Consider the following 15245-nt stretch of genomic DNA (forward strand, 5'->3'; position numbering starts at 1 on the left):
TCCCCACAGTACTGGGCAGCCTGGCTGTCAGGGGGATTCTTCACCAAAAAATTAAAGTACATTGGGTTACTGTGATGGCAGAATTGAATTGAACCTTGTTAGCGTAATATGTGACCTTTCCTCTTGTTAAATTATATGTATTTAGATCAAGATAATATTCCTTGTGATCATTATAACCTCAACATCTTTACATAGCAGAAAACACGTGCAGCCCCAGCATCATAAGAACACAGACAACTGTGGCATGACTGACAGCAATCACATCAAATCACAGATCTCCACTCAAAAATGACTACATGGAAAAACATTTTAAAAACACATGAAATAGTGGAGGCCTGAGAATGTCTTTGCATGTGTTTGTCCCTTTCCTTTCCCAAAGAAACCCTGCAGCAGGTGTTTGGTGGTAACTTCAACTGGAGTTGCTTGGTGTCCCACACCGATGACAGCAACGGGCTCTGGTGCATTTTTTGGCTCAGCACATCGCAAATCACTGCACCAGAAACGAGCCTGCATCTCACAGTTTCCCTTCATGCTAAAATGAAGAAAATAACATGACAATGAAAAATCTAAGTGCATGGTGACTCTAAGCTTTCTTCTGTTTGTGTTTTCAAAGCATTAACCGGGGATTTCCTTGAGCAGAGAATATTGATTTTTACTTTTGTTCTGAACAAGTAGAAGCTGAAATCCTTCTGAAAGGGAAATATAAGAAAACTTTCAGAAGTTTTTCAGTATTTTACAAACAAAACTGTGTCTCGCCCGACAGTAAAGCCAGGAATCATGGTTTGTAGCTGGGATCCAGCAGCTTCCCCTTCCCAAGGCTCCCACCTGAGCAAGCATCAGCAAGAACTATGTTTTAATGGATTGTTTACTTTTTGTGTTTATTACCAGTGATGTTCTGTATTTATTTAAAAAACAACCAAAATAGCAAAATTAAACAAAAACTCCCCTAAAACCCCAAGCAAAAGGTGGGCAGACCACATTGAGAAGTGTGAAGGTGATGCTTTTTGGAAAGATCTTTCTACACAACTCAGGCCTGTGCTCGTCTCTTACTTGCTCTTTCTGCTTAGCTCATGAAAACTAAATATTGTCTATGTAGTGTGCACACAGTGTGATGCATTAATTTCAAACTCAGGGGGTTTTTGCTAATAATCCTACCCACTCTGAATTAGGGGAAAAAAAATCCTCTCCCTTTGCATAACACAGTAAAATATTTGCCTCTTACTACAAAGCTTTCCAAGGAGCCTGTGCATGGTGATGTGGAGAAACGCTGGGAAAAGAACCATTTCCAGCTCTTTAGGGGCATGCAGACCCTGTGGAATCCATGGGTGGTCACAGTTCTGCTCTTGCACAGGACAAGACCCTGGCCAAGGTAGATCTTCCCAGCATCTTTCCATTGGGGATGGAAACAATGAGGTGGCAATAGCTTAAACTCAACTGTCAGGTGATGAAAACTGAAATCCACTGCATCATCTTGATTCCTCTACCATAATTTCTGTCTGTTGTCCCCCAAAATAGTTGAATTACATATGGTGAACTAGAGGACTTCCAGGTAACATGAAAACAAGTACATTTTGGGATATGTGTTTTCTGAAATGAGAGATAGAACAGTTACTTCTAGGCTGAGTTTGTTCAGATAAATGAGGACTGAGATAATGAGCACCCAAGCCTTGAAATGGGCAAATGTTTTCTTCAAGGAGAAATTTAGTCCTGCTCTTCATGTCATTGGGGACAAAATAAGTAACAGTTTAAAACCATGGCCACCTTGCCATTTCTCAAAACAGAGTAAGCTTTACATGTACCTGTTGTTTTTATGGATTAACAAAAAAAAAATCTGTTTTCTTCCTGTGCAGATTATGGAGTAGTAGACATACAAATTGGTTATATTATCCATTTTAATGTTACCAGCTGAAAATTAATGGATTTGTGGATTGGTTTGATGTAATCGTTGTGAAGTGAAAGTTGAAAGCAGAGGGTGTGTTTGCCAGCTGTGGGAAATTGTAGGATGTGAGTGATGGGTAAGAGGGAACCAGTTGTGTGTTTAATCCCACCTGAAATATCCTCGTCTGGTTTTGTTAAACACAGAGACTTGTGTGTAAGTGCTGAGTGTGTGGGGTTGATGTGCCAGTTGGATTCCCACACCATGTCCCACACATCTGGAGAAGCAGCTGTTGGGGCCGGTGAAGGACAGTGAGCGGTGGGATGCGATGGAGGTGACACCTGTGGGGGAACCTTAGCTCTGCTCTCTTGTGGCTCTGATGATGCTTTGGTGGGGCTGGTTCCTGTAAAAATGCTGGTTGTTCACAGGGCACAATGGGTGAGATGGGGACAGAAGCAGATGAGAGGCAGTCAGCATTTCACATGGACATAAACACCTTAGAGAAACATCTGGAAAACTGCTTGTGAAAAAATAAGTAGATTTTTATTTATAAGTTCTGTTTTGGTTTTTATAGAGTTTTTACGATGCACATAAATTATTGTTTAAAAACAGACAATGCAAAAGAAATTCCAGGGAGAAGGCAGTTGTTGTTCAGCCTTTCCTTTGATAATGGCTTTCCTGAGGAATTTGTGGTGTTTTCTTTTCAGCTTACAGTTGGCTTTTACTGGCAACTGGGAAAACTGACTATGCTTTATATCTTTGTTTTTATGTGTGGTTCTAAGCTTAACATGTTTATTGCTGTGTACAATTTTTACTATTTAAAAAGACAAAACATATTTACTGAAACAACCCTATATGCAATATAATACTGGAAAAGTCATGCTGTTGCATGGTATTTACAGTTGGCTCATAATTACAAAGGTAGGTTTGTTCTTTTAATGTGCAAAATAAGATCTCAAAGGCCACCTGAGCCTGTGGGGTCTGCAGAATCCATGGTGCAAAAGATGAGTGGTGCTGGACATGTTCCCTTGGCTTTGGACCCGCAACTCCTCAGCTGGCACTAGTGTTGGGGCACCATGTGCTTTTTTCCAATTCTAAGGTCTTAAATACATCTCGTATGACACTAACACAAATCATGGAATCGCAGGATTGTTTGGGTTGGAAGGACCTTCCCAGCTCACCCAGTGCCACCCCTGCCGTGAGCAGGGACATCTTCACCCAGACCAGGTTGCTCAGAGCCCCATCCAGCCTGGCCTGGGGTGTTACTTTACATTGAGTACCTGAGTTGGAAAAATATCTCTTTTGAGTATGGGATTATTACTTCTTCATGTCTCAGTTATGTTTTTTTTTACACCAGACACACAGAATATCTATCAGAATCTGCTGTGTGGGATGATTTTTACACTACTGGAAGCAAGCACGGTTGAATGTGAATCAAGCTGGAAAACATGCCCCAGGCTGAGAGTGACACGGAGTGCGCTGGAGAGAGACGGCGTTAAACAATCTGCCTGTCGAGATGCAAATATCCATTTTACAATTCTTTTTTTTCAGTTGCCCCCACAATTCAGGAACTTAAATCCAGCGGTGTGGTGCTTGGAGGGAACGGACTGATTCGGTGCGAAGGTGCAGGAGTTCCTGCCCCGGTCTTTGAGTGGTACAAAGGAGAGAGGAAGTAAGTACCCAGCGGGCTGGGGCTGTCCCAAATCTGGGACAAATCTGTCCCAAAATTCCTTCCAAGCTTTAGCCAGTGGGTGCATGGAGGTGTCGGCTCCCGACAGCCGTGCTGCACGGCTTTGAGGGAATTTCTCCATTTTCTTGTGGTCTTGGTTTGTGTGCTCAAAAATGAGGCGTAATCTGGCTGTCTGTGGCTGGGCTGAGATAGTGGTAATTGCAATAATGGGCCTAACATTTAAGCATGCTTTAGTAATTACAACCTTTTAAGTACAATAATAAGAAAGGCACTGCAATAGTCTACTAAAAGGTTATTTAAAAAAAAAAAAAAAAAAAATCATCTGCATAGGTGTTCCTGCTAAAGGTGTCAGGGTGAGAAGGCTGGTTCATGACCACGACTTTCAGCCAAACCTTACTGTACATGAATTTTTCCCCAGTTGTGCCATTCGCGTTCTAGGCCGTGGGTTAATAGAGCACAGACTTGCCTGGAGCTGCTGCGGGTCACAGCCGCTAAGGGGGTCTGCTGAAACCCCAAAACTGACCATGTGCTTTGGCTTTGGTCACAGTTGGCTTCACTTTCAGGCCGTCAGTGCCATGTAATGATACCAGGCATCTCTGTAGGGTCATTATTTTAAAAATCAGTTCATTCAACAGGAAGATATTTTTCATTTTTAATAGGAAATTCTGTTCTACAGCTCTGGTCTTATCTAAGAACTTGTTTTTGTGAAGTTTACATATTTGTGCAAAAGCAAGTGGATATTTTCCCTTGTAAGCAACTGTCCATATGTACCTTCTATCTCCTGGAATTTCCTGGCTTCTGAGCACTGGGTTTCTCAGCTTGAACGTCCCATTAAGCCTGGGAGCTGACATGAGAATATTAATGGCCAGTTTTCAAGGAAAGCCATCTGTCAGCTCCCTGCTCCCTGGCCAGCTGCTCCCTCCTGAGCATCCGCTGCTCCTGTTCCTTCGGGAATTCTCAGAGCAGTCATAACTATTGTAACTAAAAGCATTCTCTAAAACAATTTAATTGAGCTTTACTATACACAACAGTAAATGTTTTTCTTCTGTTGGCAAAATTCAGCTCAATCCTATTTCCAAAGATGCAAAATTGATTGTACACGTGGAGGGAGGATTTGGAGCAGAAACATTTTATTTAGAAAGTATTGTAGCGCAGGTTTTACCATTCTAGATTCAATTAGCATGATAATCACCTTTATATTTATAAAGCTGGCCAGTTCCTCTCTTCCTGAGCTCATTCAGTGCCACAGCAGCAGGACAGACACGCAGAACATTTCAGGACACCAAAGCCATGCCTTCTGTTTTCTGTTTGGGTTGGTGCATCACCTGAAGCTTCCTATAATCAGCAGAAATGCACTGTTCTGCAGTGTCTTACTGCTCAAACGTGATGTGAAATCTGGCAGGACATCCTTTTCCATTAAACTGCTGCTGATGGATGTGCTGGCCAGGCCTGACTACCAAGGCGTGGGGATCTCCAAACCCCCACCGATGGCAGGAAAGAGGAAAACACATGTTGTTTTTCCCTCCGATATTTCCCTTTTGCCTTTGGCTGATGGAATGAGCCTTAGACAGCTCAGATGTTGTTATAATGCAAACTGAGAAGAATTAGCTTTCATAGGTTGTTCAGAGTAGCATGGACATTATTCAGCAGATAATTTGCAGATATACTACAAAGCTAAATTCATATATTTGGAGTGCACACCCTGCTATTTTTTCTGCTAATGGAATAGAGAGAATCCCATTTTCATCAGTTAGTCCTGGACTAGGACCTTTTTTTTTTTTTTTTTGTAGATCCAGATGGATCTTTGAATAAAAGAGAAGTGGGAGTTACATCAGAAACCCGAAGTATATGTTCAGTGACAGAAACAACCCTTTGGGGGCTGTAAACTGTTGTTGCTTAGATTAATGTAAGTGAGCTAGGGAAGGACTGGAAATTTGGGAGAAAAGTTTGTAAAGTTCATAAAATAATCTTAAAATTATAAAAGTGTGTGGTTTCTAAAGCTGTACAAGGATTCCCTGTGGAGAGGAGAATAGCTTCACTGTGCTGACTTCCAGACACCGAATTCTCAGCTGTTCAAGTAGGTTCTGTTACAGGGTTACACAGAAATTACATCTCTGACATTAAACAGCCAAGGGAAGAAACCCAGAAGTCATCGATCTAAAAATATTAATTCCATTATCTTTGACAGAGCAAACAAGACTTACATTTGAAATAACAAAACTCATTATATTGTCTTAATGTATTCTAACAAGGTGAAGGTATTCAAATGTGAACCAAAGGCAGGTACCTCTGGGGGCTGGTACTGACGCATGATCTTTGGATGCGCAGGCTTAATCTCTGGAATAAAATGAGATCACTGTTCTTTATAGCCAGCGGTACAAAGTAGGAAGGGAAAGAGACGTCTAGGGTGGCTGCACACAACTTAAAATGCCGTTCCAGCCTGAGAAATAACTTAGTAAAACCCAGACAAGTAATAAACGCCATGTTCAGTCAATAAGCCAAACAGAGCAGTGCATGGGAGTAATTAATTAAAAGTAAAAGCATCTGGTTCTTACAACTGCAAATGGAAATCCTCAAAACTGCTGAGTTTATGCTAACTAATGCCTGCTCCTTGGTTCGTTAATTACACGGCTTATTGATATGCATATCTATCGGATTCCATTTACTCCATTTCCAGTTCTGCCCCCCCGTGTCAGCCAGTTCCCTGCAGGGACGTGCAGAGAAGGTGACATGGAGGGGAAGTGACACCATCTCTGCTGCTGCTTTGCTGCTGCACTGTCAGGGACACAGCAATGGGGCAGCAGAAACTCCAACACCCTTTGTTTTCTTGACAGAAAAAAAGCAACAACCTTACAGCTGTAAATAGAGATGCTGTAGATCAAAGCGCAGTTATAGTCCAAGGGGTGGATGGAGGTGACGTTCTTGGTGTCAGTTGATGCAACGCTGATCCGCTGTGCTGAGACAGGGACAAATCTTCAGGTTGGCTTTGGAAGGAAGGGACTCTTGGGTTCTTCTGTGGGAGAGGCAGGAAGAACATGGACACTGACAGATTTAGAACAGAAGCACGTGTGTGGGTTGGAAGGACAAACTTCCGCCTTTTGCAAGTCTGGCAATAAGATCAATCTTCTAACTGTGCTGTTCACCCCAAACCAGGCATTTCAATCCCATGTTTTTATGTTTCTTGCAAAACCACATGTGTCTGTGGGATGTCCCCGTAGGGTCCTGCACAGCAGCACAAACTGACCAGGGACCAGAAACCCCCATGTGTGCGGCACGTGGGGATTAAACGGGAGCAGAGGTGTCATGAGAAATATTCAGTCCATAATATGCAGAAGTGCAATTAATGACAGACTTGAAAAGTTTTAGGACAGAACACTGAAAGTTTGCGTTCATTCCCAGGATATTATGATTGTATCTTTCAACATATCAAACAAAAATTGTATACTGAATCCAGAACTCTGCTCTTTATGTGAAATATAACGAATAAGAGTAATCAACTGTAGTGAGTATTTAAAAACTAAGCTGCCCATCCGAAAGTTTATCCTATGGGCAGGCAGGGCTGTGCGTGTCAGACTTCATCTTCTTTGGGCTGTAGGACAAACAGGCAGAACTTTGTCCCCTCGATACTCCTCAGCTTCAGCGCTGCCCGTAGCCTCTCTCACCTGCCACTGTGGTTTTGTGGTAGTGGAGTTCGACAGGCTCCATTGGCAGCTCGCAAACAGCTCACTGGGCTACCAGATAGGTCTGGAAAAAAAAAGAAAAATAAAAAATAAAAATAATTTTTAAAAAAAGAGAGAGAAAATATGTTGCTTATGGTATATGAGTTACAGAAATTTTCTCTTTGCTTTCTAGACTGATCAATGGTCAACAAGGAATTACTATTAAAAATTATAGTACAAGATCACTTCTTACTGTTACCAATGTGACAGAAGAGCATTTTGGCAACTATACATGTGTCGCTGCCAACAAGCTAGGGACGACCAATGCCAGCCTGCCTCTCAACCGTAAGTAACGTGGACATGTGGCGAATGTTCATGGTTGTTTGTTCCACATACATGGAGTCAAAAGCCAAAAAAACTAGTTTGTTATTTTTTTTTCCTGGTTTCTTCACAAGCATATAAATACCACTGTGTTCCTCAGGGCTGGGAAATAACACATCTGGTTGTGTATTCTGTGCTGCAGAAGGGTTTCTGTTCTGAAGGTGAGGGCACATTTTGAGGGTATCAATGAGTTACGAAACTACAAAAAAAAAAAAAAAAAAAAAAAAAAAAAAAAAAACACCTAAAGCCAACCCATCGTCATGGTATTGAGGCAGAATTAGCATGACAAAATATTGCTGCTCAGAATAGCAATAAGAAATCACTAAGGCATCACTGTATATAAAGTTAAAATCTTTTTCACCTGGTTTCAAGGACTGGATTGAGCTGAACAAACCTGCTTACAGGTCGGTCTGTCATTGGCCTCTGATACAGAGCAGTGGTGGAGGACTTGACATCAAATCTTTAGGAAAAAGATAATCAGCGTTGTGATCGGCAAAGCATTGAGATTTTTAGCATGAATGTTATTTAAAATGGGTTTCGCATGTCCTGCTGGAAAGATATTTTTATCTGTGAATTTGTAATATTTCACATTTGTTGAATATCCAGCCATCTGTTAGTGGCATCTGAAAATGTTCGTAGTTGAACTTCGCTGTTGATCTGTTCTCATAGTGATAAAACTGAAAGACAAAACTTAGAATATATCCTACATGCTTTTCTCTGCATAAAGATATTCCTTATTCAGGGGAAATGCAGATTTTTGGTTGCTGAAATCCTAGGGCCATTGCCTTCTAGCCATGAAACTTCCTATATGATGTATATTATCAGGATATTCTAAATTACTGCAGAAGAGACATAATAAGCCAAAAATAGCATGAAGCCTTTGCTGGTATTTTATTTAATATTTGAGAATTCATTAACGAAGTGGAAGCAACATTACACTTATTTTAAACAGCAAATGCAAGTAAAAACAAGTAATACTATGCCAGAAGCAGTTCATATTTGGTGTATTTGCAATTCAGAGAAGGTAAAATGAAGGTTTGGTTTCATTTTGAGAGACCAGAGTGAAACTTGCATCTTAGTTGCTGCCAGGATTTCATCAGTTTTAAGTTGTTGAGCTACCATGTAGCCACTCTTAAGAAGTACTTTGAGATTCAGAGGTTGAAAATGTCATATACGTACTAAGTATATTGTTACAAATCATAAAAATAGATGTTTCCCATCATGAAAAAGATGGGATGTGTGAAGCAGAACAGGCCTAGAGAAAATACTGAAATCTTGGTTGGATCCTGACCTCACGGAATGAAATACGAGCGTGATGCTAGCTCAGGGCTTTGACTGAAGGACTAGGATGCAATGTCTTATTTCATACTATGATTTTATTAATCTAATCAATACAGGGAGGGATTTCCAAAAGGTGGTGAGCTAGATTTCGGTTGGGAATGAAGATAATTTGGCGGAGTTTTTTCACTTGCTCATAGTTTGCATTAATGTTTCCTAGAAAGAGTATCACTTAATAAAATAAAATAAAATCAAATCACAGGGTAGGCATTTACTAAGTATGGACTCCTTAATCCTTCAGAGAGGATTTTCTCTTGTGAAACACTACTTATGTTTTATTTTGTTGGCAATGGTAGCTGAATATTTGCACTGGTCAGGTATGTGTAGGGAAGCATTAGCACTTGGAGGCTGATTGCGACATTTGATAGTCAAATACAGGGTTAAGCACAATTTGATCATCGTGTTCCTCGACAAATGTTTAAAGTCAGATGTTGATGTCTTATTTCAGCGTGTATTTTAAACCACTAATTGCACTGGTGCAATGGAGTCTAAGACGTGGAGCAGCTGGAACAGCATCATTAGCGCAGGGCCTGTTAATGACCCAATTTGGGCACTGCCGCTTGCCCCGCTGCTGCCCCCGCAAAGTCACCGTGGGTGTGCAAAAATACAGGTTTTTTATCAAAATGCTGTCGCAACGCGTAGCTACGCGGGAGCGCTCAGAGCCCGAGCACAGCCTGCACACCTCGCTGTCAGGGCCAGCACCTGGCCCCGCAGCACTAAATAATGGCTAATTGGCTGTTCCTGTCTGCTGTTGGGGTGGTTTTTTTAAAGAAAAATGTTTATAGCAGAGTTAGAAAATCTGTATTTTCTTTCTTTGCACATCCCTATGTAACATATAAATGGCATCACAGCTGTGCACAGCTGGAGCTGCTCTAGGGGACAGGGCTGAGCGTATTCTCTGTTACTGGTGTCTGCGTCCTGTGCTGATATAAAACTCAGGGATACCAGAGAAAGGATTATTTCTCCTGCTACAAGGAGGGCTCTGGCTTTCAGTGATCCATAAATGCAGCTTTTAGCCAACAGAAAGTCGTGAAGTGGGTGAAGGGATGTCAGGACAAAGTAAAAGCTGACACTGTGTGGCTGTGATGGGGATGAGCAAAGGAGATGGATAGGGCTGTACCTGGCTGGGGCTGCTCAGCCTGGGCAGGGGACAGAGAACATTCCCACCGCTGCTGGGAGCCAGCAGAACGGCACCCAGGGCCACTTCTGTCCCAGGGACAGGTGGGCAGGTCAGTGTGAAGGAGAACCTCATGTCTGGAGAGTTACAAACATCCCAGATCCTGTGAACGTAGAGCAATTTATCACCCACCTAACTGAAGACTTGGTGGCAATGTCTAAGATCTCGCTATTAATAATAAATTCAGCAGCTGTAAAATAGAAAGACTGAGGCTTGTGGGAAAAATGCAGAGAAGCAGTGGTTCCAATAAATTAATAATGAATGGCAATTTGCTAATTATTCATGGCTAAGTCCTCTGTATATTCTAAAAGTGTGGGTTTTTTTGGGGAAGTGTCTGAAGTACGTGATCCTCCTATCGCATCCGCACGAGGAGTGTTTGTTGGACAGTCCCATCCTGCCATCTACGGGCCTAATTCATCAGATGTTTAGCACTGCCTTTGCCCAGAATTTCTGGTACTGCAGAACATAGCCCTTTCCTGTAAATAAAGAATGAATTCTCTGATTCATTACACCCAGGAGACGAGATGTGGTGGTGGGTACCCAGGTTAAGAGGTTCCATCTACAGGGCGAGGAGCCTGTGGGGAATGGAATAGCCCTTGATTATTTTTATTTTGCCTTTAAATTATCACAATTTTAAGACAAAAAGCATTTTCTTACAAACAAATTTGCAAGGCCATTGCGAGGGGAGGGATTTATCATTAACCATTGGCACTGAGGTAGATCTATTCAGTGTTCTTTCTCAAGCAGCCAAAACCAAGACGGTCTCTATGGCTGTTAGAGCAGCAACCTCATTTCAAGATGTCCCCTGTCCTGGCACTCTCCTGTCCAGGAGCCAGAATCGGTAGTGGATTTTATCTTACTTTCTCTTATCAAAACTGAGCAGTGTCAGAAGGTTTTTCCTGCGTTTTATCGATGAAGATAAAGGTGGAGCCTTTGGGGAGATGATGATGCTCAGGAAACTGAGTGGCTGTTGAGATCTCACATTTTCAGTCTGTATGTAGGTTTAATCTTTGCATGTATAGAAACTATGAAACTACTTAAGAGACTGTTCATAGAGGCATTACATTCATTGCTATGTGTGTGATATCTGTGTGTCCCTCAAAGACCCGCCATCCACAAAATTCTGAATTCCCGCAAGCCACCAGCTTGCAGGAGATAAAAATAATCAGTACTTCTCTAGCAGATAGGTGTGTGCTTATTCTTAAGTAAAGGGATTCTTTTTATTTTCTAAAGAGCACCTCCTATACATTCCCTCATATTTTTAGGAATGTTGTAAATGCCTCATCTGGTAAGTGGTACCTGTCTTAAGAAAATTTGTAATACTGAGGAAGCATCCATGTCCACTACTAACAGCTGCCAAAGAAATTACATTTTTTAAGTGGCTGGTTTTAAGATCCACAGATGTTACTGACATTTAGATTTATACAGAAGTCTTAGATAATATTATCAGTAATTTTTTTTAAATGTAAATAACTCTGCAGAAAAGGTCAGCAGTGACATTTGGAAGGAGAAGGAGCATAGCAAGGTGTGTGAGAGATGTAGTATTTTCTGTGCTAATTTAATTGCTGCAGCTAAACAGAACTACTTTATTGAATATGCATCCAACTGTGAACTTATGGTTAGGGCAACACGCTTATAATCTTGTTTCAAACATTTCTACATGCCAGGAATCGTCAGACCATGGCCTCAATTTATGTGCTGATTGCATTGTGTCCTGGTTCCTACATAAAGATTCCTAATTAAACTGCTGTATTAATATTTTTAATACATCAAGTTTCATGTCTGTAACACAAAAAAAAATAATATTAGTCAAAAATTTTAAATTAACTCATTGTAAATTGCACAAAACATATAATAATATGCATGCTTCTCAGTGGCACTATGTATAACTGGTGTAGCGTTGGCTATGTCTACTGGAACATCAGAGACCCAGAGGGTCTCAGCAGAGCAGTACAATGGCCTTGCTAAGACACATCTTCTAACTAAGGGGACAGGCAACCATTTTATATGGTAATTTCTTAGCAGCACCTCCTGCTGTGCCCAGTGATGAAAATCAAAGAAAAACTGAACTTAAGGGGCTTCAGAGATCACCTCCATCATCCGAGCAAGTGCACATTCGTGGTGCTGGTCATCATTCCTGGCACGTGTTGGACTTGCTCCCCTTGATCCATAGTGACCCTCTGCTTTCCCCCATTGGTGACCTTCCCTTTGGATTTAAACAAAACATTTTCTTACTGCGACTCAAACCAGTTTCCACCTGTCATGGTCACTTTGGGAAGAAGGGAGACAGGAGTTTCTCAGGAGGGAGAAGAAATGAGATCAGGGCAGAGGGAGGGAAGGGCAGTGCCATGGCAAAATGGTTGTCTCCAAGGTCATAAAAGCTTTTCCTGAAACGAGCAATGAATGATCCAAAATGAGTGACTTCATGTAGCCACAAACTTGTGTTTCCACCACCACCATCAGTAGTGGTGACGGGGTGGCCAGGGCTTGCTGCTGGGACAGGTCCCCTTCCACCACTAGTTTGCAGCAGTGATTTGATGTGGTCTGACACCTGAGCAGCAGCCACGTTCCTGACATGACACTTGTTATGCCTTAAAGGTTTCTGTGTGCACTTATTCCTCTGACTTTAGCAAGCTTTAGTTTCCTTTCCTTCTTTTTTTGTTTTCTTTAAAAAAAGAGAAAAAAATCATATTTTAGTGTATTTGGATATGCGACAGGTTTCTGCTAAGTTTTAGCTCAATAGCTTTGCCTGGCCTACCAACTTCGACATTTCTAGAAAGAAATTTATTCTCCAGGGATATTCCCTTTGTATCCAAAGTTTCTGCTGTTGTCCAATTATGTCAGAAAGATTTTACTATTTTATCTCTCGAATACTGGCCTGAAAAGTGAATCGAACTAAAATTTTCATAGTTCTGTGCTGTGTCTCAGCCAGGCGGGCTGGTCTGCACCAAAAAAAAAAAAAAAAAAAAAAAGTTATAATAGATATATACATATGAAAATTTAAAAGGAAATTTCTGTACTCATTAGCAGGCTATTGAAAGACTGCTGCAGTCAGCCAAGAGATATTTATTTATTGATTTAATAAGGTTTGGATCAAGGCCATAGGCTCCTGTAGACATCACTGTGAAGGGAATTTGTGCCAGGGACATGATTTTCCTTTGGAGACACCCTGTCCTGCCCCTGGGGTGCAGTCATTGCCTGGGGAAGGTCTCCTCCTCCACGTCTCAGGGGATGAGGGACAGGGAATGGGTCTGAAATCTGCTCTGGGAATGTCCAGATGCTTTGTGAAGACCTGGTTCCCACATCTGAGCCCTTGTACTTTCTCATGGCTTCTGACCCGCTGCCAGGGACAGCCAGGTCCCCACCTGGGGGTTTCATGGTGCACTCTTTGTCAAGCCCAGCCAAATCTATGCAGGACGCATCATCCCAAGTTCATAATATCTGTGCTGTATCTCTCCTGTTATAGACTGAAGATGGTTCTGCTGTGGGTTTTTGTTGGTTGTTTGGTTGGGTTTTTTCCCCTCTGTCTTGACTGACAGAGTTTGTGGTCTTCGGATTTGCTCACCATGTGGAACTTGGCCTGATGAGAGCAGCTGCTGCAGGAGGGGTGTCCCATCATGGAGAGGACCTGTGACACCAGGATGGACACCCAGCTCCTGCTCAGCATGCTGCAATTCAGGGAATGAGAGAAGCTGGGTTATAAATCCAGGAGTCATTTCCTTGGGCTCCCTTCTCGATCATCAGGGTGTGTTCATCATTCATCCAGGGCATTTTAATTTATCATGTTCCCAGTGGAAAAGAACTCTCTGAAAACTTCCATCCCCAGTGGGATTCTTAGGTGAGGTAAAAACCTTCCTTCTTTCCCGTTCTTGCTCAGGGTGAAATGCAGACGTACAATGCAGCTGAACAGCACATGAGTAAATCAGAGTTTTCTTCATATCCAGGGTACTCCTGTGGGACTAATTTCATGAGGTATTGCTGAAAGAAGGAACCCAGCAGAGTTAAAAACTCGCCGTCTTAAATTCATATATTCGTACAGAATAAGATAAATGGCCAAATCCTCCATTTATGTAAGTCATAATAATTCTGTTAGATGTTGAGTTTGAGATCCTTCCATATGGATGACAACTGCTGCTGCAGGTAGCAATTACTGGGAGTTAAGGAAAAATTTTCACTAAATCCATTTTCCAGCTTGAGCTTTATTCTGAATTATAGACAATAAGTGGCTGAGGTGGGATAAGGTAGAAATAACTCGTCTGAGCAAGGCCAATAACATGTTTCTCCTTGACATTTAGAAGAAACTTTAAAGGCCTGAGAGTGTATCTGTGTTCGAAGGGGGGGAAAAAAAAAAGTCATCTCTGCTATGGATCATTACTGAAGTTGCCTTTATATTCTGTTACATTTGTGTTTATATTCTCAAATTGTGCAATTATAACCATAGCTAACAACATTTAGACACATATCCTTACTTAACTGGATAAATGTGAGAGGCTGAAGCATGTCTAGAAGCATGTCTAAATGTTCATCTTAGGTATCAGTTAATTATGATGATTAAAATGAATGCAAGGTCACCCATGGAACGTATTGACAGGGCTGGTGAAGGTGGCAGCTGCCTGTGCCCCAAGCAGGGCGAGAAGCACCAGTGGTGAGAGCCCTTCTTGAGCTTTTGTTTCTTTTCAAGAAGTAGAAAACCCTGAAGTAAATTAACTTTTTAGAAAAAAATGAAAATCTAAAGAATACCGTGTATAACAAAAGGGATAAAAACTAGAATCGCTATAATGTAATGATATAAATATATTGTACAATTTGTTGAGAGGTTAAAGATGATTACTGTCTGTCTTCTAAAGGAAAAGCAACTTATTGAAATATCGGCTCATCTAGAGAGGACGTATTAGGAAGTTTTCTCATAAAACAAGCCCCAGAGAGCTTTCACTTACACTCATCAGTGGCAAATTTTAAACTTAATGTGAAGCACTTCTTCATTAAAACATTATTAAGTGCAGAACTTATTTTCATAACAAGTTGTTGAGACCAAAGCTCATGTGGCTTTAGAAAGGAATTAACTATTGATCAAGGATATCAAGAATTTTCATTAAAATCATGGAATATATTTTAAACCCAAGG

General features: G+C 41.4%; 1 protein-coding gene across 2 annotated transcripts in view; it reads left to right on the top strand.

The window, feature by feature from the left end:
• The window catches only part of NEGR1 (neuronal growth regulator 1), a 224834-nt gene that overhangs the window by 169708 nt on the left and 39881 nt on the right, over positions 1 to 15245 (top strand). For both annotated transcript variants that reach the window (XM_082053835.1, XM_082053836.1), the window contains exons 5-6: positions 3428 to 3548; positions 7419 to 7570. In XM_082053835.1, coding sequence (XP_081909961.1) covers positions 3428 to 3548; positions 7419 to 7570 — 273 coding nt within the window. The remainder of the gene's footprint in view (positions 1 to 3427; positions 3549 to 7418; positions 7571 to 15245) is intronic.

This window comes from Streptopelia decaocto (assembly GCF_964273445.1).
Source record: "Streptopelia decaocto genome assembly, chromosome: 5".
Lineage (NCBI taxonomy): Eukaryota > Metazoa > Chordata > Aves > Columbiformes > Columbidae > Streptopelia > Streptopelia decaocto.